Source organism: Engystomops pustulosus, chromosome 10 (assembly GCF_040894005.1).
Source record: "Engystomops pustulosus chromosome 10, aEngPut4.maternal, whole genome shotgun sequence".
In the NCBI taxonomy this organism is placed as follows: domain Eukaryota; kingdom Metazoa; phylum Chordata; class Amphibia; order Anura; family Leptodactylidae; genus Engystomops; species Engystomops pustulosus.
This window is the reverse complement of record NC_092420.1, coordinates 95,139,108-95,164,263: the sequence shown is the minus strand read 5'-3', so window position 1 is coordinate 95,164,263 and position 25,156 is coordinate 95,139,108. Positions and strand designations below refer to the sequence as shown.

The 25,156-nt window shown below is 48.8% G+C and overlaps 1 protein-coding gene across 6 annotated transcripts in view; it reads right to left on the bottom strand.

The window, feature by feature from the left end:
• The window catches only part of FGGY (FGGY carbohydrate kinase domain containing), a 356,370-nt gene that overhangs the window by 35,133 nt on the left and 296,081 nt on the right, over positions 1-25,156 (bottom strand). For all 6 annotated transcript variants that reach the window (XR_011850140.1, XM_072126729.1, XM_072126726.1 and 3 more), the window contains 6 exons: positions 16,674-16,781; positions 14,130-14,191; positions 9,422-9,569; positions 8,939-9,013; positions 8,074-8,194; positions 5,395-5,489 (listed from right to left, as the gene is read on the bottom strand). Coding sequence is in view for 5 of the 6 variants with exons in the window: in XM_072126729.1 (XP_071982830.1) it covers positions 5,395-5,489; positions 8,074-8,194; positions 8,939-9,013; positions 9,422-9,569; positions 14,130-14,191; positions 16,674-16,781 (609 nt within the window). In the remaining variant the exon portion in view is untranslated. The remainder of the gene's footprint in view (positions 1-5,394; positions 5,490-8,073; positions 8,195-8,938; positions 9,014-9,421; positions 9,570-14,129; positions 14,192-16,673; positions 16,782-25,156) is intronic.

The following is a 25,156-nucleotide window of genomic DNA, read 5'->3' as shown; positions in this document are numbered from 1 at the left end:
ACATCAAGAGAGGGGTCTACTCCTGGCTCAGGGACAGTTTCAGCCAGGAAACCCGACATCACATCCCGATCTAGATCCTTCCTGCCCAAGAGGTGCGAGTAGAAGGATCTGACGACCTCCAGGATCCCTGATCTGGACCTTTTCAGGGATCCCGTACTGTCAACCAGTCCTGTGACAACTTTACCATTCACTGACATCTTGCAGTTTCTGTAAGGGTCGGGCGAGCGGTATTTCCCGTAATCCCTCTCAAAAACCAAAGATGCGTGTCTATCGTACTGACACCTCTTCAGCAAGGATTTCACTCTGGAGATGTCCTCACGACTACCTCCAGTCGAGACGAGATGCTCGAGCTTCCTCCTCAGGCCCTGATACAGGCGGTACCTGTCCAGGCTCCTGAGGCTCGAGAGCTGGCGGAAGAATCTCGCCACCCTTTTCTTGAGCATCTCCCACCACTCTGACTTACTGCTACAAAGGCCCAGCAATGGTACCTGGCTCTGAAGAAAGTCCTCAAAGGATTGTCTTATCTCTGCTTCTTCCAGGAGAGACGAATTGAGCTTCCAGTAGCCTCTTCCCATTCGGGGGGTCTCTGTAACATTCAGAGAAAACAAAATTAAACAGTGGTCGGAGAACTCCACCTCAACAACGGACACTGCTGAAGAGATGGCTTCCTCCTTTAAATAAAACCTGTCTATTCTAGACCTGCAGCTACCCCTATAATAGGTGAACCCCGCGTGGCCTGGGGTGTGCCGGATGTGGACATCCACCAGGCGAGCCTCACTAGCTATGCTATTAAGAGCGACGCTATCATAAGTCAGCTTGTCTCTGGAACCTCCCCTATCCTGGGACCTCGTGACAGCATTGAAGTCCCCTCCAAAGACCACCTGCCGACTTGTAAAAAGGTAGGGCTTGATCCTCATAAAGAGACACTTCCTGTCCCACTTGGACTGGGGACCATAGATGTTAATAAGACGAAGTTCTTGTCCCTTCATGAGGACATCCAGGATCAGGCACCTCCCCATTTCTAACTCAATAACTCGTCGGCATTCTACCGGTGCGGTAAAAAGTACCGCCACTCCGCTATACGGCTCGGCCGCAAGAGACCAATAGGAAGGCCCGTGTCTCCATTCCCTCTTAGCTTTAAACACGGCCGCCAAATCTGGCAGCCTGGTCTCCTGCAAAAATAAAATGTCGGCTTCAACACGGCCGAGAAAATCAAAGGCCGCAAATCTAGCCGCATCAGACTTAATGCTGGCGACATTAATGGACGCCAGCGTCAACGGAGTGGGTGCCGCCATCATGAGTGATTGAGTTAGACGGCTTTCTTTTTACCCATCTTACCACCACCCTCGGGAAATGAACACCCCCTTTTTAGACATATTGTGGTGTCCATCTCCCGCACCTCTGATGCTTCAGGGGCAGATCCAGGACCTGCCCCCTCATCCTCGTCTCCAGACTCTGGGCCAGTCTCCCCTCCTGAGGACCCTGACTCCCCAGGGGGAGACTCGGCACCTCCTGCAGGCTCCGCCACCTCTGGCCCTTCACCCTCAGCCCCTCCATCGGCAGGAGGCGCTCCATCCAGGGCCAGGAATCGATTTGAAAGTTCGACCAGCGGGGGGTCGGTTGCACCTTCCTTGGGTACCTTAGTCAGGGAGGGAGAAGATCTTACACCTCCCTTCTTTTTACCCTTTTTCTTCTTTTTGGCGCCACGCTTACGCTTTTCCTCTAGCCACGCCCTATTATCCTCGTCCATACTCTCATAATGGGAGGAGTCTGAGGACGTGGCACCTTCCTCTCTCTCGATCCTCCTGACCTCCTCATCCAGTACATCCTCCCCTGGGGCCTCAGCGACAGGTGTGGTCTCTAGGAGAGCGCCAGAGGTTGTCCCAGCAGCCCGAGACACCCCCCGCTCTCTCTCCTGTTGACGCTTCTCTAGACGCCTTAGCTGGGCAGGCGTCTTTTTCCTGTCTTTCTTCCCTGGCCCCTCCATTCCTCCACCTCTGCTAGGCCCCTCCCCAGCAGATTCAGCCTCATGGCTTTCATCCGCTGAGGCTGAGCCCGCATTAGCGAAGGAAAGAGGACAACGACTGTACGGGTGACCGAGATCACCACACAGGTTACACCTAATCTGCCCTGTACAGGATGCAGCGAGATGGCCGACACCCCCACACAACGCACACTTCTGCACGGTGCAGTTTGCGCTGAAATGTGTGGGGTCACCGCACCTGTGACACAGCTTAGGCTGCCCCCGGTAGAAGATCAGGATCCGATCCCTCCCCAGGAAGGCTGATGAAGGGATGTGGGCGACTGAGTTACCTGAACGCCTCAACTTCACCATGAAGGTCCAGGCCCCTGACCAGATACCATACTCATCACGATTTTTCTCGGGTACTCCCAGTACCTCTCCATAACGATTCATCCAGGTCATGATGTCAAAGCAAGATAGTGATTCGTTACGGGTAAGAACGGTCACTTTCTTGAGTTCGCTCTGGCGGGACACTGCTTGCACAGCAAAGTCCCGCCACTCGGGCTCGTTGTATCTCAGCTCATAGTTGGACCAGAAGAGCTCAAGCCCCTCCGGCCGAACAAAGCTGATATCAAACTCAGATGTACCATGGGGATGGATCAAGGCAAAGATGTCAGCCGCCTTGAAGTCCATCTTCAGCAGCAGCTCAACTACCCGTGCCCGAGGGGGACACACATCACTGCCACGCCACCGAAGACGGACCACATTCCTACGGTTAGCACCCGGCCCGGTTGTCGGGAGCGACCATGATGTCTCCCTGCCTCTTTGCTCTCGGAAGGCAGACAGGCCGTGCCTCTCTATCCAAAACGACAAATCAACCTCCTGCCCCGCTACATTGATCGTCCTTTCTCCCTTCTGTAAGGCCTGCAGGAGGCGCCGTTGCAAAAAGCCGTCCCCAGAGCCCAGAGACGAGGATGATGGACCCCTACTTCCCCCAGCAGCGACACTGGCATAGCTCTTAATAGGGGCCGCCACTGGGGGAGCAACCGGACCAACCCCTGCACCCACCACATTAACACTACCCACCTGCATGTTACACTCAGCCGCGCCACTCACACCACCAGTCCCTCCATCACCCACCCCCAAAGCTGGAAAAGATTCTCCACCACTCACACCATTCACATTATCCACCACAACATTACTGACTCCACTCACACTGGCTGGACCAGCAACAACATTAGCAGACAAGACCACCTCCGCATCTTCAGGCACAAGGGACGGGGGTCCCCCCGCAGCGCATCGCCCAGAGGGGACCCCAACTTGTGTCACACTTGTGCCCTCCGCATCATCGGTAGCAGATGTTATTTTACTTTTCTTAGAGGAAGGTAGGAGTCGCCGCTGATCTTTGGCTGGTATGTGGCACCGCTGATCCCCACCTTCCTCAGCACTCCTCTGCAGACTGTCTCCAACACCAACACAAAATAGGACTTTAGGTTTGGGAGGTCCGGAGCCCTCAGCCTCAGCGACCCCTCCACACTGCCGCCGCTCCATAACCGAGTGATTAGCGGCAACAGCATGAAGAGGCGCCGAGGCACCGGAAGCTGCCACCAGTGCCGGGCTATCCCCCCCTCCCACTGGGGGACGCACCACAGCACTGGATTTGGATGGTATCGCAACAGCCGAGCCGCCCTTACTGTCCGGCCTCGCGGCCGATGTCTCCCCTGCTCCCCCACTGCTACCACAAACAGAGACGGAGCCCATCGCCACATCAGATGTCACACCTGTAATCTCCCCGCTCCCTGGCACTGAGTCCACTGCAGGACCTGTGCTGGGCTGGGTAACGGGGCTCGCACAGTGAGCTGACCCTGCGGCCGACTCGGGTTTTACGGGGAGGGGGCTGTAGACTAGACTCACCACTTCCACGGATTTGGTCTTCTTCTTTCGTGGTTTGCTGCCCCCCGGTGCATCCTCCGGCAGATCGTCTCCAAAAGTAAAGTCCTGGAGGTGCACAGGGGACTCGAGCCGTCGGATCTCCTCCATCAGCGCCCCTCCCTGGTGGCTGTCACTATCCTCACCCGGGCCGGCAGAACCGCAGCCAGATGACATAGCCGCTTGTCCTGCAGGGGGCCCACTGCACGGTACCGAACTTTCCTCCTCCATCTGACTCTCTGGCTGAAGCCCCATCAGCCGCCTCTGCTTTTCCTCCTCCATCTCCCGGAATCTCTCATCATTAAGGATCTTTTCTTTAAACGGCCCGCTCCTCTCCAGCAGGTAAGCCTTCCTCTCCTCCAAGGCCTGGATGTCAGTCTGGAGCCTGGATATCTCTGCCAGAATCTGCTCCTTCCTCCTCTTCTGGGCAGAGCTTGCCCTGGCATGGGCGCACCTGAGCTCCTCCCGCAGTCTCCTCACCGTCTTGCTGGCTTCTTCGTACTCAGAGAGGTGGCCCAGAGCCTGGGAGGCATAGCTGGAAATAGACTCCCGGGTCCTCAGCATTCCCCAGCCCTCTTCACTGAGGTCAGCCTCACCTCTCTGAGCACTCAGCTTTCCTGCGGTATCCAGCTTTTCCGAAGTACCCAGCTTTCCCGAGGTATCCAGCTTTCCCGAGGTATCCAGCTTTCCTGAGGTATTCATCTTTTCTGAGGTCTTGCTGCTTTTTGAAGCCTTAGCTGGCCTGGGGGTACTTGGAGCAGCATTGCTGCTGTTCCTTGCAGATCTTCTCACCCCCAAGGCTTCCGCAGCGCTGGCCGGTTCCTGGCTACCCCTGCCTCCCGCCGGCCTAGACCGGGAAGCAGGAGCCTGGGACTTGCTGCCCTGGCTCATGCCTGAAAACCCACTCCCTCCCTGGGAGAGGAGAGAGCAGGCCCCAGGTGGAGGTGGTTTTCCCTGGAGCTCAGGAGCAGCAGCAGCACACAGCCTCTCACAGCAACAGACAGATAACGATGTAACGAGGCACACCAGAGATGCACTCACTATCTGCTGCTGGTGCAGTCACTGTGTACATACATGACATTACTTATTCTTTACTGATCCTGAGTTACATCCTGTATTATACCCCAGAGCTGCACTCACTATTCTGCTGCTGGTGCAGTCACTGTGTACATACATGACATTACTTATCCTGTACTGATCCTAAGTTACCTCCTGTATTATACCCCAGAGCTGCACTCACTATTCTGCTGCTGGTGCAATCACTGTTCATACATGACATTACTTATCCTGTACTGATCCTGAGTTACATCCTGTATTATACTCCGGAGCTGCACTCACTATTCTGCTGCTGGTGCAATCACTGTTCATACATGACATTACTTATCCTGTACTGATCCTGAGTTACATCCTGTATTATACTCCGGAGCTGCACTCAATATGTAATAAAACCAAACTGTTTGGGAAACAGTGAGAAAGATAAATATTGGAAACAATGTACATACCCTAATTGATGTAAAATCTCCTGATGCACAAGCTCCTAAGATGGCAGCTCCGACAAGAACCGACTCTACTTCTTTGGATAAGACAACTGGAAGACCTGTATAGGAAAAAAATTGTTCTTTTTTTAAATTGAATTTTATTGAATTTCTAGGTGACTAGATTAACAATACCCCTAAATATAAAAACTATAGTTGCATTGTTTGTGATGGCACCGCTGCTCTCTAGTGATGGATAGGCTGTATTCTCAGTGATGACACCGCTGCTCTCTAGTGATGGATAGGCTGTATTCTCAGTGATGGCACTGCTGCTCTCTAGTGATGGATAGGCTGTATTCTCAGTGATGGCACCGCTGCTCTCTAGTGATGGATAGGCTGTATTCTCAGTGATGGCACTGCTGCTCTCTAATGATGTATAGGCTGTATTCTCAGTGATGGCACCGCTGCTCTCTAGTGAGGGATAGGCTGTATTCTCAGTGATGGCACCACTTCTCTCTAGTGATGGATAGGCTGTATTCTCAGTGATGGCACCGCTGCTCTGTAGTGATGGATAGGCTGTATTCTCAGTGATGTCACTGCTGCTCTCTAGTGATGGATAGGCTGTATTCTCAGTGATGGCACCGCTGCTCTCTAGTGATGGATAGGCTGTATTCTCAGTGATGGCACTGCTGCTCTCTAGTGATGGATAGGCTGTATTCTCAGTGATGTCACCACTGCTCTCTAGTGATGGGTAGGCTGTATTCTCAGTGATGGCACCGCTGCTCTCTAGTGATGGATAGGCTGTATTCTCACTGATGTCACTGCTGCTCTCTAGTGATGGATGGGCTGTATTCTCAGTGATGGCACCGCTGCTCTCTAGTGATGGATGGGCTGTATTCTCAGTGATGGCACCGCTGCTCTCTAGTGATGGATAGGCTGTATTCTCAGTGATGGCACCGCTGCTCACTAGTGATGGATAGGCTGTATTCTCAGTGATGGCACCGCTGCTCTCTAGTGATGGATAGGCTGTATTCTCAGTGATGGCACCGCTGCTCTCTAGTGATGGATAGGCTGTATTCTCAGTGATGGCACTGCTGCTCTCTAATGATGGATAGGCTGTATTCTCAGTGATGGCACCGCTGCTCTCTAGTGATGGATGGGCTGTATTCTCAGTGATGGCACCGCTGCTCTCTAGTGATGGATAGGCTGTATTCTCAGTGATAGCACCGCTGCTCTCTAGTGATGGATAGGCTGTATTCTCAGTGATGGCGCCGCTGCTCTCTAGTGATGGATAGGCTGTATTCTCAGTGATGGCACTGCTGCTCTCTAATGATGGATAGGCTGTATTCTCAGTGATGGCACCGCTGCTCTCTAGTGATGGATGGGCTGTATTCTCAGTGATGGCACCGCTGCTCTCTAGTGATGGATAGGCTGTATTCTCAGTGATAGCACCGCTGCTCTCTAGTGATGGATAGGCTGTATTCTCAGTGATGGCGCCGCTGCTCTCTAGTGATGGATAGGCTGTATTCTCAGTGATGACACCGCTGCTCTCTAGTGATGGATAGGCTGTATTCTCAGTGATGGCACCGCTGCTCTCTAGTGATGGATAGGCTGTATTCTCAGTTATGTCTCCGCTGCTCTCTAGTGATGGATAGGCTGTATTCTCAGTGATGGCACCGCTGCTCTCTAGTGATGGATAGGCTGTATTCTCAGTGATGGCACCACTGCTCTCTAGTGATGGATAGGCTGTATTCTCAGTAACACAAACATTTGCCGCTATAAATCCTCCCTTTGTCCTGTACTTGTCTTCTGTGGGTGATGGGAGAATAATGCTGAAAAATATTCCAGGGTTTTATTCCAGAAAACTCCATCCAGAGACAGAACATACAATGTATCTGCCGCAGGAAACCCCTGACGTTTCCCTGGTAACCGGTAAACTGTGTAGTAACCAGTAATAGAAACCATAGAGAATCTCTCGCTGCTGATAAACTTTGACTTTTCTCCAAGAAAACAAAAACAAGGGATTCCCCGTCCTGGAGCGAGGGCCCCCGGAGCGCCAATGTTTTACCTCGTATCCCAGCAACAAGGCAAATACTTTCCACATCGTTGTGTAAATTCCACTGGACGAGCAGATTCAGGCAGATGTGACACGTGGGAGGAGATAACAGGAGCGATAAGGGTCAGGATGAGAAATTACAAAAACATGGCTGATATCACCATGAAACAGCGCCACAGTGGTTTATAGGCTGTAGGTGGTACTGCAACCCACACCCCAAAAAGTGAGCAAAAATAGAAACCTCATATCTGCTTCTGGGAAAGTTGGGTACCAGCAGTTATGGTGCCGGCACAGGCCCACAGGGGTTATTACTTGTCTTCTTAGGTCCCGTAACTTTATATATATTTGAAGTATAATCAATCATAGGGGTGTTACTATAGGGGTGCAATAGTGGATGTCCCCCCTCTTCCGGGCACTAATGGGGTTTAAGTAGCCTTCTCCCGTCATAATAAGGATCTAAGCACATATAAGGCAGGGACCCCTCTGTTTAATTGTGGCCCCCAATTGTGATATGCATCGGGGCCCCTGCCTTATATGTGCTTAGATCCTTGTTATGACGGGAACATCTTCCGGGCCATTATAATGTTGGGGCTACAAGCATTACACAGGGAGATTTTTCATAGTAACTTTTCCTTAGCGCAATGTCTTACCGGTGATGTCAGCGTGCATCTGCACAAAGAGGGGGTTCTTACTGAGCCCCCCACATAGGAACAAGCTGCTGATGTTGTGGCCAGAAGATTTCATTGTTTCCAAAATGTGTCGGGTTCCCAACTACAACAGAAAGAGGAAAAAGAGGATAAGGTGAGAGATGGAAAGTGAGTGGACTGAGAGAAAGGAGAGAAACTAGAGGGCTGCTGTTATTTGTGTTACTTATTATATTAGGGTCACCCTGTGTGACAGGTCATTGGGCATTCTGTGAGACTTTATATGATAAAATAAACTTTAAGAATCCCACAAGGGGGAATGATTTTGATACAGTTTAGTACATACACATTCCACAGAAGATACAATATAATTAAACAAAAAAAACATAATAACATGATATTTTATTGGGGTCACCCTATGTGAACATTGTGTTCATTATATTAGGGTCACCCTGTGTGGGCATTGTGTTAGTTATTATATTAGGGTCACCCTGTGTGGACATTGTGTTATGTATTATATTAGGGTCACTCTGTGTGGACATTGTACTAGTTATTATATTAGGGTCACCCCGTGTGGACATTGTGTTCATTATATTAGGGTCACCCTGTGTGACAGGTCATTGTGGTCCTTATACATGACCTCTGCTACACTTATAGCTCCAGTGCCTCCCTGTCCATATATGTTGTAGTAACTATATGCACACATGATCCATACAGAGACCCGGCCCCCTATATGCCCACAATCTGTATACAGTGAAGCCCTGCGGTCAGATGATCCATTAGGAGGAACATTATACATTGTATCAGCTCTCAGGAATATACATTGGGATTGATACTTCATCTGATTCCCCTAAACCTCCTGTCATCTCACCGCAATACTCTGCACCGTGGCCAAGTAGAGCAGAGCCAAATCATCCAGACCCCGGGAGAGGGTCAACCCCACAACCTGTGGAGAAAGCAAAAGATTGGGGTGAATACAGATAGATCTACAGATACGTCATCCATATCGGCACACAGAAAAGAATGGGACAGATAGTAGACAGCGCCGGTCTCTGTGTAGTGGCCGAACCAAGTCATTACCGCCACCAAAGGATGGAAAGCTGACCTGCAGTACCTTGTCTGACCACTACACAGAGAGCAGCACAATCTACCTCCTGCCCCAGAGCACAGCAGATGTGTGGGGGTGCTGAATATTGGACCCCCACTAATCTGATATTAAGGATACATTCTATTCTATTGATATGTTATATATTTTTAGCATGAAAAATCCCATTAATAATCGTGGAAATAACATTTTAGGAACAATCGTGCAACCAAATATCCCCCACTCATAGCTGTAGCTCTTATTATTTACCATCCCTTTAAGGCTGAGGTCAGCGAGGGGCGATCGGTTTCCATGAAAGTCAGGCCAGACGTGTAAATCACCCGTCAGAGAGTCCCCCGGCCGCGTCGCCCGTATTTGGTCCAGGTGATGGTTCAAGTATTCGTACAGGTGCCGGCCCCTGGGAGCGAGAAACGGGGGTCATTCATCTCAATACAAATATTTACACATGTGTCTGAGTGAAGGGAAAACACAGCCAATCAGAGGTAATTACTCGCTGGCGAGACGCCAAATTATAAATCAGCCGAAAAACAGAAGCCGCCAGAAATTATGGAAAAAGTTTTACATTTGTCCTAATGCAGGCAATGAGCTACAATAACAGGTAAAGCTACACCTCCCCTCCTCCCCCCTGCCAGGGCATCACCAGCCTCAATGGCACGGACACTAAAGCCATTGATGGGTCACAATCTGTGTCTAAGTATAGGATATGGGGAACCTGTCAGCAGGTGTGACCATGAAGGCTGCAGACAGCGTCAGCATGAGATATTTGGATGCTTTTCTATTGTGCTTTAAAACACATTGCAAATACAACCTAAAATGCATGTGCTGGAGCTGGCATGGATTGGGCACTAGCATGGCACTATTCTATATGATGGCGTTATTACTATACACTGTGCTGGGATTGTGCTGCTGCAGACACTACTTTATAGATGCATAGGCTGGCACTGCCATGGAACTGTGGAAGTGGAACGGATACTTGTAACAATGGATAGTGACTGGCACTGTTATGGGGTACTATGATAGCATTGTTCCATGATCAGGTTCTGATACCATTATTGGGCATTCCAGCTTTTTGTTCTGGATTCTCAGGACGTACGGGGCACTGTGCTTTGTTCCAAGTGCAGGGTTGTGGCACCGTGATAGGGCAGTATTATGGTGCAGTTTATAGGGATTGTATTTGTGTTCTTTAGGATGACACTGTTATGGAGGGACTATGGCTGGCACTGTTATGGTGGGGGTGGGGGGCTAGGGCTGGCACTGTTTTGGGGGGGGCTAGGGCTGGCACTGTTATGGGGGATTAGGGCTGGCATTGTTTTGGGAAACAAGGGCTAGTATTGTAATGGGGGCTAGGGCTGGCACTGTTATGGGGGATTAGGGCTGGCATTGTTTTGGGAAACAAGGGCTAGTATTGTAATGGGGGCTAGGGCTGGCACTGTTATGGGGGATTAGGGCTGGCATTGTTTTGGGAAACTAGGGTTAGTATTGTAATGGGGGATTAGGGCTGGCAATGTTATGAGGGGATTAGGGTTGGGATTGCTTTGGGGGACTAGGGCTAACACTGCTTATGGAGACTAGGGCTGACACTGTTATGGGGGATTAGGGCTGGATAAGTTATGAGGGGATTAGGGCTGGAATTGCTCTGGTGGATTAGGACTGGCATTGTTACGGGAGTATTGGGGCTGGCACTGTTATGGGGGATTAGGGCTGGCACTGTTACGGGGGTATTGGGGCTGGCACTGTTATGGGGGAACTAGGGCTGGAACTGTTATGGGGGATTAGTGCTGGAAATGTTATGAGGGGATTAGGGCTGGAATTGCTCTGGTGGATTAGGACTGGCATTGTTACGGGAGGATTAGGGCTGGCACTGTTATGGGGGATTAGGGCTGGCACAGTTACAGGGGGATTAGAGAGAGCACTGTTATGGGGGGATTACGGACGGCACCATTATGGGGATAAGGGATGGCACTGTTATGGGGATTAGGGCTGGCACTGTTATGGGGGGATTAGGGCTGGCACTGTTATGGTGGATTAGGGCTGGCACTGTTATGGTGGATTAGGGCTGGCACTGTTATGGTGGATTAGGACTGGCACTGTTATGGGGGATTAGGGCTGGCACTGTTATGGGGGGATTAGGACTGGCAGGAAATTCTAATTTCACAACAGTCGGAGAGGCGCAGGTTGCAGAGCAGGACTTGATGGATTAGGAGAAGATTCCTGAAGGAAGATTTTCCCAGGGAATCTGCAGGTTAGAAGCGGTGGTCTCCATAATGGGGGCTGATTGGCCGCTGTCTCATTTAGCGGGACGGTAATATTCATTTAGCGCACATGTATATACAGCCACACACTAATGAACCCCCCGGGGGGCTCCTGGCATCTGTTCTACCCCCCTGACATCTGACCTCCCCCCATTGCTGTATATTTGCTCGGAGAATTTGCTCATTTAGCTCCATGTTTTTCCAATTAGAGGGTAACATGTGCGGGCGAGGGGGGCGGGCGGGGTCTAGCGCTCAGACTGCGCCACACTTGGAAGACATTAAAATAATTCATTCCCATCACCGCTCACATCATTCCCAATGTTTGCCTTTCTGGAACCAACTTGGAATGTAAAACTTTAAACTTTTCCTCAATTATTTTTTCTTCTCGTTTTAGTCTTTTTTTCTTCTTCTTTTTGATGTCCGGTGGCGCTGCAGCTTTCTGGTTACATGGATTATGTTATATCAGGCTGATTATCATATTCATCAATAGCTCGTTACTGCTGCAATTAGTCACACGGCCCCCAATCCAAGAACAATGCCCCATAACAATGCTATCACAGTACCCCCTCATAATGTACCCCCCTCATAATGTACCCCCCTCATAATGTACCCCCCTCATAATGTACCCCCTCATAATGTACCCCCCAATAATGTACCCCCTCATAATGTACCCCCTCATAATGTACCCACTCATAATGTACCCCCCTCATAATGTACCCCCTTATAATGTACCCCCCAATAATGTACCCCCTCATAATGTACCCCCCATAATGTACCCCCTCATAATGTACCCCCTCATAATGTACCCCCCTCATAATGTACCCCCCTCATAATGTACCCCCTCATAATGTACCCCCTCATAATGTACCCCCCTCATAATGTACCCCCCTCATAAGTGCCCTATAGAAATGCCACCATAATGCCCTATAACAGCCCCACTGTACATTTATGGTGGACATTTCCCCCATATCAGTGTCAGTGCTGTGCCCCATTAAGATGCCACTGTGGTGTCCCAAAGCAATCTGAACCACTCTCTACCAATGCCCGTATCATTTCCCCATAACAATGGCATCTCCCGTGTTTCCAATGACAGACCCAACATAATGTCATCACCGTGCCCCATAAGAGTATTACTGCTGTGTATCTGTGACAGTATCAGACAACTTCCCCATAACAATGCCATCATAATACCCCATAACAATAATAATTCTTCATTTATATAGCACACACAGATTAGGCAGCACTGGACAAAGCATGTCAAATTGGTCCAATGCCCTATTATACCCCATAACAATGCCATCCTAGTCCCCCATAACTATGCCATCCTAGTGCCCCATAACAATTCCACCCAAACCACCCATAACAATGTCATCCCAGTCCCCCATAAGAATGCCATCCTAATCCTCCATCACAATGCCATCCCAGTGCCCAATAACAATGTCATCCTAGTCCCCCATCACAATGCCATCCCAGTGCCCAATAACAATGCCATCCTAGTCCCCCATCACAATGCCATCCCAGTGCCCAATAACAATGCCATCCTAGTCCCCCATCACAATGCCATCCCAGTGCCCAATAACAATGCCATCCTAGTCCCCCATCACAATGCCATCCCAGTGCCCAATAACAATGCCATCCTAGTCCCCCATCACAATGCCATCCCAGTGCCCAATAACAATGCCATCCTAGTCCCCCATCACAATGCCATCCCAGTGCCCAATAACAATGCCATCCTAGTCCCCCATCACAATGCCATCCCAGTGCCCTGTAACAATGCCAGACAAGGTGACTTATAATAGCTACAGGCCAAACAACCCTATAACTTCCCAGTGCTTTGATAACATCCCCCGTAGCATTGCCCCCCATCCCAGTGCCACTATACAATCATAATAGTATCAGCCCCTCTGCCATATGAGATGCCAACCTAAGCAACTCCATAAAACCGCCAACACTATTGCCCCCAAACCTGAGAACAATGTCCCATAGGAATATCCCTGAACCCCTATAACACAGTCAGCGCATAGCCCCATAACTGTATCCTCCATAGTGCCCCCATAGCTGCCCTGTAGCAGTGCCATCCCAGTGCCCTATATCCAACCAGCCACTGCCCAGTAATGACAGTACCAGCCATGGTTCCCCATAACAATGGCAGCTTAGTCCATTCATGTCAGCACAGGGCTGACACACTCTACATTGCCACCAGCTGGAGTCTGTATGCAGCTTTGGATGTGATTGGAGTATAGACATATTTTATAACCTTGTATATAAATTAAAACTTTATAGAGCGACTCCTCAGATTTCCTGCCTGGAATCTTGGCATCTCCTTATCTGAGCTCCTGTCAAGGGCCGACCAGGATTGAGCAGTACAAGGCTAAGACCCCTAGACGAGGCTTGTAATGTAGAAAGCAGACCCCTACTCCTAACCACAGCCCCAACCCAAGGAGAAATCCATTCTTCTTACTTCCAGAAACTTAATCTCTCTCCTTCTCGCGTCTTTGATCTTTCTCCCATTTTTCCCCTTCGATTTTCTTGCCTAAAAGCTTTCAATCAGTCCGAGACAAAAGTGATTATATTGGGGGGACGTCTTGGCAGAGCTCCCCCCATTGTGCAGCCGATGCATGAGCCGCGCTGCCCCCTATCTGTCATCGCTGGGATGGAGAAGATGCCAGGAGGCAGCAGGAAAGCCCCAAACCTCGGACACTGACCTGGACTGCGCTTTCTGCTGTAACTCGCTGAATCCATCGTGGCCGCGGACAACGTGATCGATCTGAGAAGGGGGGGAGGCAAATGAAAATTCAATGAAGTGTAATGGATCCTGCGCCACATAATGCAAGATAATCAATTTATCCAGCCCGGGATATGATTTACAAAAACACGGATCAGCTGCGCATCAGCAAAACCGCGGTGGAAGAGCGACATTTATTAAGAGCATGAGAGAAAGGAGGGGAGACGACCCCTGCAAAAAATAAAAAAGCCTCTTTTTACGCTCGTTACCCCACCCCCACACAGTATAATTTCCCCTCAAGTGCCCTCCACCTCCAATATTGTGCCCCCAGCTCCCCCTCATATTAAATCCCCCTCTTATTGTGCCGCCTGCATCCCCCTCTTATTGTTCCCCCAGCGGTTCACGCTCTAATTGTGCCTTTCTTACTGTGCCTCATCCACAGCAGCTCCCCATCTTACTGTGATCCCAGCAGCTCCCCCACTTATTTTGCCCCCCAGCAACTCCCCCTCTTACCCCCCCCCCCAGCATCTCCCCCTCTTATTTTGCTCCCTCCAGCAACTCCCTCACTTATTTTGCCCCCCAGCAGCCCCCCTCTTATCCCCCCCAGCAGCTCCCCCTCTTATTTTGCTCCCCCCAGCAACTCCCCCACTTATTTTGCCCCCCAGAAGCTCCCCCTCTTATCCCCCCCAGCAGCTCCCCCTCTTATCCCCCCAGCAGCTCCCCCTCTTATCCCCCCCCCCAGCAGCTCCCCCTCTTATCCCCCCGCCCCCCAGCAGCTCCCCCTCTTATCCCCCCCCCAGCAGCTCCCCCTCTTATCCCCCTGCCCCCCAGCAGCTCCCCCTCTTATCCCCCCACCCCCCAGCAGCTCCCCCTCTTATCCCCCCGCCCCCCAGCAGCTCCCCCTCTTATTGTTCCTCCACAGTAAAATAATAAACATAGATAATCACCTCTGCTCCTACTGTGTGGCAGGCTGATGACATCATCACATGGCGCCTGCCGGCTCTGCTACACACAGCAGAGGCACAGGGATAATGCTGGGAGCTGCTGGCTCTCTATATAGATCACTTATCTGCTCTGTCCTGAGGATGAAACAGGTGCACATATCTCCTGCCAGGTGGGACAGTGGGACAGAGCCCGAAAACCCAGACTGTACTGGATCTGGGATGGTTGGGAGGTATGTAATTTGGATAAAGACAAAAATGGCATTTTCTGATGACTTCACTACATTGTAATACTTTGATGTTGTTCTCTCCAAGACCATTTAGGCTCATGGACACCCTGCAATCGTCATGGTCTTATAGATGTGGCCTCCTCATTATGAAAACCCCCTATAGGCTGATGTTACTATTGACCGTGGTATGTAAGGGGTTACATGCAGTAGGAGCAGGACATTGGCTGTATAATAAAGCGACTATTAGGAAGATAGGAAGGAGTTAATTATGATGGAGGAGATGAGCTCAGCTCTGCGCTGTGCGCGGGGACGTGCGGCTGCTCCGTGATTCACCTTACACCCAGGATCGATATGTTAATGCTGCAGATAGAGCGGCGGGAGCGCGGCGTTATCCGAGTCACCGCATGACTACACCTCCATATATTATGTAGGGAATCAATGAGCAGCAATCACTCCACATCACATCCCTGCTATCTGCAAAGCCTCCAAGGGGCAGAGATCAGGGGCAAGATGGCAAATCCTGCCAGCCAATGGACAGCACCAAGCATGGCGCGGCACAGGAGGCACAGCGTCCAGGAGCGATGGGTATATAGAGCTTAAAGGGAACCTGCCAGCAGATTGCAGCCAGTGCTATGTATTGTCTCTAGAGACATGTGTAATTAGACATCTGTGTATATTGTTAGTAGCAGCAGGACTGTTATATATGGAGTTATACTCCAGTATTGTCCTCACACTGCTGTGCTCTGTGCTCTCTGCAGCCAATGTCCTGTATTGTCCCTGGAGAATTGTGTAATCAGCCATCTGTGTATTTAGTTAGTAGCAGCAGGACTGTGATATATGGATTTATATTCCAGGATTGTAGCTTCCCCAGTGCACTGGGGGCTGTATCCCCGCACTGCTGTGCTCTGAGCTCTCTGCAGCCTGGAGAGATGTGTAATCAGACCTTTGTGTATGTTGTTAGTAGCAGCAGGACTGTGTTATATGGATTCATATTCCAGGATTGTGGGGGTGTGTCCTCACACTGCTGTGCCCTATGTAGCCAGTAGCTATGGTTCCTGTAAATGTGTGTAATCATATCTTTCTACATGATGTTAGTAGCAGCAGGTCTGTGAAATATGGATTTATATTCCAGTATTATAGCTTCACCAATTGCATTCTGGTCGTGTCTTTACACTGCTGTGCTCTCTGAACTTAAGCACAGAGCACAGCAGTGTGAGGACACTCCCATGTCGCCCAGTCTTCTGAGATGTGGATAGCCCATAAGGGTTTTCAATAACATGGAAGCAGGACATTGTGTAATTGCCTGGAGGTAGCTGCTGGCTATATGCTGTATTAATATTTTTAAAAACTCACCAGTTTTCCAGTTGCACTTTGTCCACCTTCATTGAGCCAGAATCCTGGAACCATTGCTGAGTAATACGGTCCCCAGACACCCGGGACAAATATAGGCTCCTCACTGATCTGTATAGGGAGGAAACAGAAAAATGTAACCCAAATGATAATATATAATAATGGACTGTCTGCCCTGCTCCTCGGGGGTGGGTTTAGATATGTAATCAGGGGTGGGGCTGTGATGTCATTTCCTGTGAGTTGTGGCTTTACTATGTGGCAGTAACCAGATTTACTGTATGTGTAACTTCTATGCCATGAGAACTTTTGCCCAAAATGGGGCCCCAGAGATCAAAAGGGCCCCCCTAAAGACAAGATGCATTGATCCTGGGTGCTATGATCGTGGGGTCCTTCTACATAACATTCTTAATCCCCCAATGTTTGTTTGTGGAGTCTACGAGCAATGGATGCCAGACCCTCCATCATCATCACATCATATTCATCCCCCACCCCATGTTATACTGTAACTCATTGTATATCCAGTGCTCATATATACAACAACCAGAGCATAACTTCGCAGATACACTGTAACAAAGGTCCTGCGACATGAAGCATCCTCCCTGACGATAAACAGACCGTCCTCCGGCAGTTCATTTACCGCCAGGCATGAAATCCTTGTAGGCTCTGCCTGGTGCCATCTGTAAGACATTACACCGGACACTTCTTTCCACTTATGTCTGGAAGTTTTCTGCACAGGGAAGGATCAGCATGAAGACCAGACTGTGACAACTGGATTGTAGTGTGTCCTCACACTGCTGTGCTCTGAGCTCTCTACACTGAGCTGCTTGACAGTTACTTCCCTTGGGATTTAGTAAAAGCCTCTGGCTGAATATCAGTAGGTAAAGGAGAAGAGGATGGGGTGCAGTGTTTGGACACCCCCAGTGCATGTGGAGCTACAATCCTAGAATATAAATCTATATAGAGAGCACAGATCACAGCAGTGTCAAGACCCTCCCAAAGAGAACTTGGTGAAGCTGCAATCCTGGAATATAAATCTATATTTTACAGTCCTGCTGCTACTTACAACATCCCCACTGGGATGATTACTCATCTCTCCAGGGTCAATAACTATGACTGCCAGCAGAGAGCACAGAGCACAGCAGTGTAAAGACAAATCCAAAGTGCATTTGAAAAAGCTGCAATCTTGGAATATAAATCTATATTTCACAGTCCTGCTGCTACTAACAACATACACCCAGGGATGATTAATCATCTCTCCAGGGTCAATGGCTATCACTGCCTGCTTAGAGCACAGCAGTGTGAAGACACACCCATAGTGCACTTGGTGAAGCTGCAATCCTGAAATATAAAGCCATATTTCACAGTCCTGTTGCTACTATCAACATAGAGAAAGGTGTGCTGACAGATCCCTTTAATGAAGTCACAATTTTGCCGATGAGGCCAGTGCTTGTTGCAGGACTCATGTGGATGCAGGGAAGTAATAATGACTGTGGGATCAGGGCTTGGGGGATACTGGACAGGTGAGTATTCACTATTTTGTATTTTAGCAGTTTTGTTGCTTTTTTAGGATTGATACGTTTACTTCCTGTCTGTTGTATTGATGTGACACAATGTAACAAACTGCAGTATGATGGCAGATAACTTGTCGTCCCCTTGTATCGCCCTCGGTTCCCATGTTGGCCTCTCTCCTCTACAGGTCCGATGCTGTATCGTAATATATACGGCTGGTGCGCCGGGGGGGAAGGTTAGTGTTGGGCACTAACAGATTGATTTGTGCTAAGCTCGGCTATTCTGAAAATCCTCTGACAAGAAGCACAATGAGATGTAATCAGAGAGACGGCCTCAGATATAAACATGGATGTGAGCGGATTATTAACCAGTCCGGGATGTAAACTTTACATTGGATATCGAAGTCGGAACTGTTTACATTACTGGGATAAACTACATAAGATACACGAATACACAGAAATAGCAATGATGAAAACTACGGAGACATCTGCTGAAATATTAGTCTTCTGGCCAGCGATATAAGGTCAGCAGCTCTCTCTGCCTCTCTCATAGCAGGAAATCCCAGTATGACTATAAGAAACCAGGGGAACTTGTTTTGATAATAGGTGAAAATAAAGTAACAATGTAACATACAGATAATGGTCATGTGACTGGCGACTGTTACATTGTCACTGGTAACTTCATAGAGAAGACACATGATCCTCTGCACACTATTATGTATTATGTGATGATGTCACAGGATGTTATACAGTGAATTCCCTGTGATGTCATAATGTTTTGTGATGTCATAGTGATGTGATGTCATTGTGGTTTACAATGCAATCTCTCTATGTTGTACTATGTCTTGTGATGTTGTAACAATGTGTGATATCATTTTCCAATGTCCTGTGATGTCATAATATCCTATTACACATCTAAACATTGAAGGATGTTGGTTACAATGTTGCCCATCTCTCACTATCTGAGGCTGATGTGTGGGGGTAACAATGACATTCAGCTGCGATATGACCTTGTTTCCTACATCATCCACACTAAACAATATTGCTAGAGAAAGGGGTAAAAAAGCGCTCCCTGGTGTAATAAATTCTAAAACAAATATTGTAAGAAATTGTGTTAAATTGAGCTCACCTTAGTGCGTTGTGCAACCAGGCACAATACTGTAGAATCACACATCGGGTGCAGCCTAGTCCTTGCCGGTTGGGAAACACCGGATAGAAGGCATATGGTGTCCAAAAGGCTGGAGTGGAATGCCGTCCTCACGGTAGTGGATGAAAGGACTATATTCACAGCGCTTCTCCGATCCAATAGAATAGTTTTTATTTAAATATATAAAATCAATATTGATAAAGTATCAGACAACGCGTTTCGCGTCCTACTGCATGGACGCTAAGACCTGAGGAAGCGTCCATGCAGTAGGACGCGAAACGCGTTGTCTGATACTTTATCAATATTGATTTTATATATTTAAATAAAAACTATTCTATTGGATCGGAGAAGCGCTGTGAATATAGTCCTTTCATCCACTACCGTGAGGACGGCATTCCACTGTACAATATTTTGATATACTTTTGTAGTGACTCTGTTCTCTAGTCACATCCAGAGCAGCTTCCAAAAAATAACTCTTTATTTCAGTTACGAGGTTAAAGTTGATCCATATTTTATATTTGCCATCTGATCATATCGGTATCAGGAAAGCAGCAGAATTATTTTTAGGTGCAGCTTTGGATGTGAATGGAGGAGAAAGCAACCTGTGACTCCCAATCATAGATAATAGCTCCCAGTCTTCTCTGGACAAGACAAAGACCAAACCCTGCGTCCTGCAATCATCCAGGAGCCAAGTTACACAGAAGCCTTTGCTGGTAATTCTCAGAAGCTTCCCGACCCCCCCCCCCCCCATCGTAAAAAAACATGTTTTTATTTTGAAGCCGGAGGCTCCTGCCAAGACTTTCACGTGGCATCTTGTAATAAAATCTCCAGAAACACTGGATGCGTCATGTGCCGCATAGAAAGATCTTCCAGAAATGAGAATGTGAGCGCTGACCTCTTCCAGTTACAATCCATGACTCATTTCTGGATCAGTGCAAGAACCTCCGGATTCAGTGCAGGATCTTACAGCGTAAAAGAACCAAATGGGCCACATTTATCAAAACTGGTGCAGTCTGTATTCTGTGCAGTATCCTGTGTAGTGTGCAGGGGCGCCAGATTCATGGATTGTGGCGCCCAGTCTTCATGTATCTGGTGCCCCCTGCACTACTCGGGGAGTGGGCACCATCAAAATTCTGGCACCTGATGCTTTCAACTAAGTACTTAACAGCCAATAAGAAAGAGTCTTAGGCTACATTCACACTACAGTATGGGGGACGTATATACGGCCGACGTATATACAGCCGATATACGTCCCCCATACACTTCTATGGGCTTGCGGCGCCCTACGGGAGCGGTACGGTGCAACACACAAGCGGCACCGTACCGCTCCGTAGCCCGGGAAAAGATTGGACATGTCCTGTCTTTTCCCGTATTACGGCGCCGCGGCCATAGATCGCTATGGAGAGGGGCGGGGTGAGCGGCGCTCACCTCCTCCTCCTCTCCCCGCGCTGCCGTGTGCCCGCCGTGCTACGGTGCGGCGGGCTCACGGCAGTGTGAATTTAGCCTTATACTGTAACTTATGTGATCCTTTTACTGCTCCAGCCCAGCAGGGATAATACACAGCACTGGACTACAAGGCATAGCAGGGTTATCCAACTGAAAAAGCAAATCCACTCACCCACGCTTATAGGAAGCATTCTCACAATATCATATGTAAGGAGCATGCCCACTCAAGATCCCCCTGAGGGAGCATGTCCAACAATGAACACTCCTGGGAGGGTGCTGACAGTGAGCATAACCAGTGTTTATGGACCATGGGGCACCTTTATAAAAAACAGTGCAGTGTGTACTATGTGCAGTGTCCTGTGTAGTGTTTAGGGGGCGTCAGATTCAGGATTTCTGGTGCAGTTTCTTCATAAATCTGGCGCCCCCTGCACTGCCCTGACAGAGGGCCCCAACTTACCCGTCCCGTCGCAATCCCCGCTGTGCGTTGTCCACCGAGGATTCGGGTCTGCCGCGATTCACTTAGATCGTGCGTCCAATTTCCTGCAAGTGTCGCTTCCCCCGCTCAGGTCCCCGGAGTTCACCTCCTTCTTCCTGGTGCATGTAAGTGCTGATCTTGCGACACAATTAGCTTTTTAAATTCTGCGGTTTGTCCGAATCAGTCGGGTTGTCCGATGGCAACACCCCCGATTTGTGTCGCATGCAAGCCGGCGCCGGTGCACCACAATCCGATCGCGTGCACCAAAAACCCGGGGCAATTCAGTGCAAATCAGAAAAAAACTGCAAAATCCAACAAAAATTTGGCGTTCAGACCCTTAGTAAATGTGCCCCAAAGTGTCCCAAACATTTCTGTTGGACTTTGCTTGATAAATGTGGCGCATGGTCCAAACTGAGCACCGGAACGCCCCTTTATGTGCAGAATTTTGTGTCGCCTCTGCAGTTAATTTACATATTACTAAAATAAAGTTTTTAACAAGTTAGATCCCAGGATTATTAAACTACAGATTAGGGCAGAGGCAGCAGGAGGATCTACCCCCGATGGTAGATTCCTCATGGTAGGTTTCCTTTAAGGAGCATGCCCAGTCTAGGCTTGTCTACAGAAGCGCGCCCTTCAAGGACTCTTCTAACAACCATGTCAATTTAATGTCTATTTTTAGGGAGCACATCTACAAAATAACTTTTTTTAGGGACCACTCAAGGATTTGCTTGGGGAGCCCGCCCTCTAAATGACTCTTTATAGTCATGTGATCATTCATAAGTCGCATAGCCGCTAATGCAATTTTGGGGGGAATTTCCCAGTCCTCCCCTGTGTTTGGGAACTTACCGATTCAAGGAGTTTCTAAATCAACATGCCCAACTAAATTTCACAATGCTTCCTGACGCGAAATGTTTTTTTTTTTTTTTTTAGAGCATGTCCAATAAATTACTCTTTATGAGAGTGTGTTTGTAAATGGACCATTTCAGGAAGCATGGTCACTGGGGAGCATGCCCACTCTATGATTCTCTATAGGTTTCTTTTAGGGTGCATTGCCAAAAAAGATGAAGGTGCCCTTAGGTTCAAGGCTCTTTAAAGAAAAGTACATTTATAGAGCAGGTCCACTCAAGTATTCTTGTATGGAGCATGCCTACATAAGTATTCTTGTATGGAGCATGCTCACTCAAGTGTTCTTTTATAGAGCATGCCCACTCATGTAGTCTTGTATGAAGCATGCCAACTCATATATTCCAGTATGGAGCATGCTCACTCATGTAGTCTCGTATGAAGCATGCCAACTCATGTATTTAAGTATGGAGCATGCTCACTCATGTTTTCGAGTATGGAGCATGCCCACTCATGTAGTCTCGTATGAAGCATGCCAACTCATATATTCCAGTATGGAGCATGCCCACTCATATATTCCAGTATGGAGCATGCACACTCATATATTCCAGTATGGAGCATGCCCACTCATATATTCCAGTATGGAGCATGCCCACTCATATATTCCAGTATGGAGCATGCACACTCATATATTCCAGTATGGAGCATGCACACTCATATATTCCAGTATGGAGCATGCCCACTCATGTAGTCTCGTATGGAGCATACCCACTTATGTATTTAAGTATGGAGCATGCTCACTCATGTTTTCGAGTATGGAGCATGCCCACTCATATATTCCAGTATGGAGCATGCCCACTCATATATTCCAGTATGGAGCATGCCCACTCATATATTCCAGTATGGAGCATGCCCACTCATATATTCCAGTATGGAGCATGCCCACTCATATATTCCAGTATGGAGCATGCACACTCATATATTCCAGTATGGAGCATGCCCACTCATATATTCCAGTATGGAGCATGCCCACTCATATATTCCAGTATGGAGCATGCACACTCATATATTCCAGTATGGAGCATGCCCACTCATATATTCCAGTATGGAGCATGCCCACTCATATATTCCAGTATGGAGCATGCCCACTCATATATTCCAGTATGGAGCATGCCCACTCATATATTCCAGTATGGAGCATGCCCACTCATATATTCCAGTATGGAGCATGCCCACTCATATATTCCAGTATGGAGCATGCCCACTCATATATTCCAGTATGGAGCATGCACACTCATATATTCCAGTATGGAGCATGCCCACTCATATATTCCAGTATGGAGCATGCCCACTCATATATTCCAGTATGGAGCATGCACACTCATATATTCCAGTATGGAGCATGCACACTCATATATTCCAGTATGGAGCATGCACACTCATATATTCCAGTATGGAGCATGCACACTCATATATTCCAGTATGGAGCATGCCCACTCATATATTCCAGTATGGAGCATGCCCACTCATATATTCCAGTATGGAGCATGCCCACTCATATATTCCAGTATGGAGCATGCCCACTCATATATTCCAGTATGGAGCATGCCCACTCATATATTCCAGTATGGAGCATGCTCACTCATGGGCTCTTATTTATTGAATTTATCTGGTGGATAAATCTGCTTCTCCTCGGCTCCTGGTCTCGGAGCTGCACATGGCACCTGCTATCAGTCCGGAGGCCTGGAAGACGATACACTGGTGGGTTTGTCCGGCTCTCCCGTTACAAGAACACTGTGCGCCAGCTTGTGTTTCCTGCCCTGTCTGCACCCGCCGATGGATGTGAGGAGCGCACACACCGCGCTGGCACCAGTCTATACCCAACATCCCGGCTCCGGACTTGGCAGGGGTCTTGGTGTTTCCCAGCCGCTGTCAAAACTCAGACACCGAGTTCTCACAGTCACAAAACAAGATCTGGCCGGCGCTGGATCCAAGATAGAAAGAGAGACTGGAAATGTATAAGACAGAGCAAACAGCCAGAACTATTAATAGAACCCTCCAAAATCCGGAGCCAGGGGTGAGGGTCCGACACCTGTCTATACACAGCCAGACCTGGCAGGAGCGACCCAGGGGCCGCACAACTGCGGGGGGCACAGCAGATGGATAGCTGAGCCACACATACAAGGGGTGATAGAGTGTGGCCCCAGAAATCAGGAGGGGCTGCAGTGACACTCTCAGGGGCCACTACAGGGGGCAACAGACTGATAGACATAAGTTTGTTTAGGAGCCAAGAAATACAAGATCTGCCCCGTTTACCCCTTACAGATCCCCCCTGCCACTATGTAACCACAGTCACTGTCTCCAATCCCGGCTGTTATTACAAGATATGAAGATGTCACAGCTCATGTCCCTGTGGATAGCATCGGCTTATCTCCTGCTCACACTACTGAACTCTTAGCTGATCAACAGTCCCTCCTCTCTACTCTGAGTGATGGCTGCAGCATTCAACCCTAAGCCGTCTTCAAGATTTACTCAGAGGGGAAGAGTAGTGGAGCAAATCCATGCACAAGGCTAAAAGCACACAGCAGTGTGACAACAGTGCACTTGGAGAAGCAGCAATCCTGGAGAATAAATCCTTATTTCATAGTCCTGCTGCTACTAACAACATACACAAAGGTCTGATTACACATCTCTCTAAGGACAATACATAACACTGGCTGCAGAGAGCACAGAGCACAGCAGTGTGAGGACACACCCTCAGTGCACATGGAAAAGCTACAATCCTGGAACATAAAGTCATATATCACAGTCCTGCTGCTACTAACAACATACACAAAGGTCTGATTACACATCTCTCCATGGACAATACGTAACACTGGCTGCAGAGAGCTCAGTGCATCTGGAGAAGCTAAAATTCTGGAGCATAAATCCATATTTCACAGTCCTGCTGCTACTAACAACATACACAAAGGTCTGATTACGCAACTCTTCAGGGACAATACATAGCACTGATTGCACAGAGCACAGCAGTGTGAGGACACGCCCCAAGTGCACCTGGAGAAGCTAC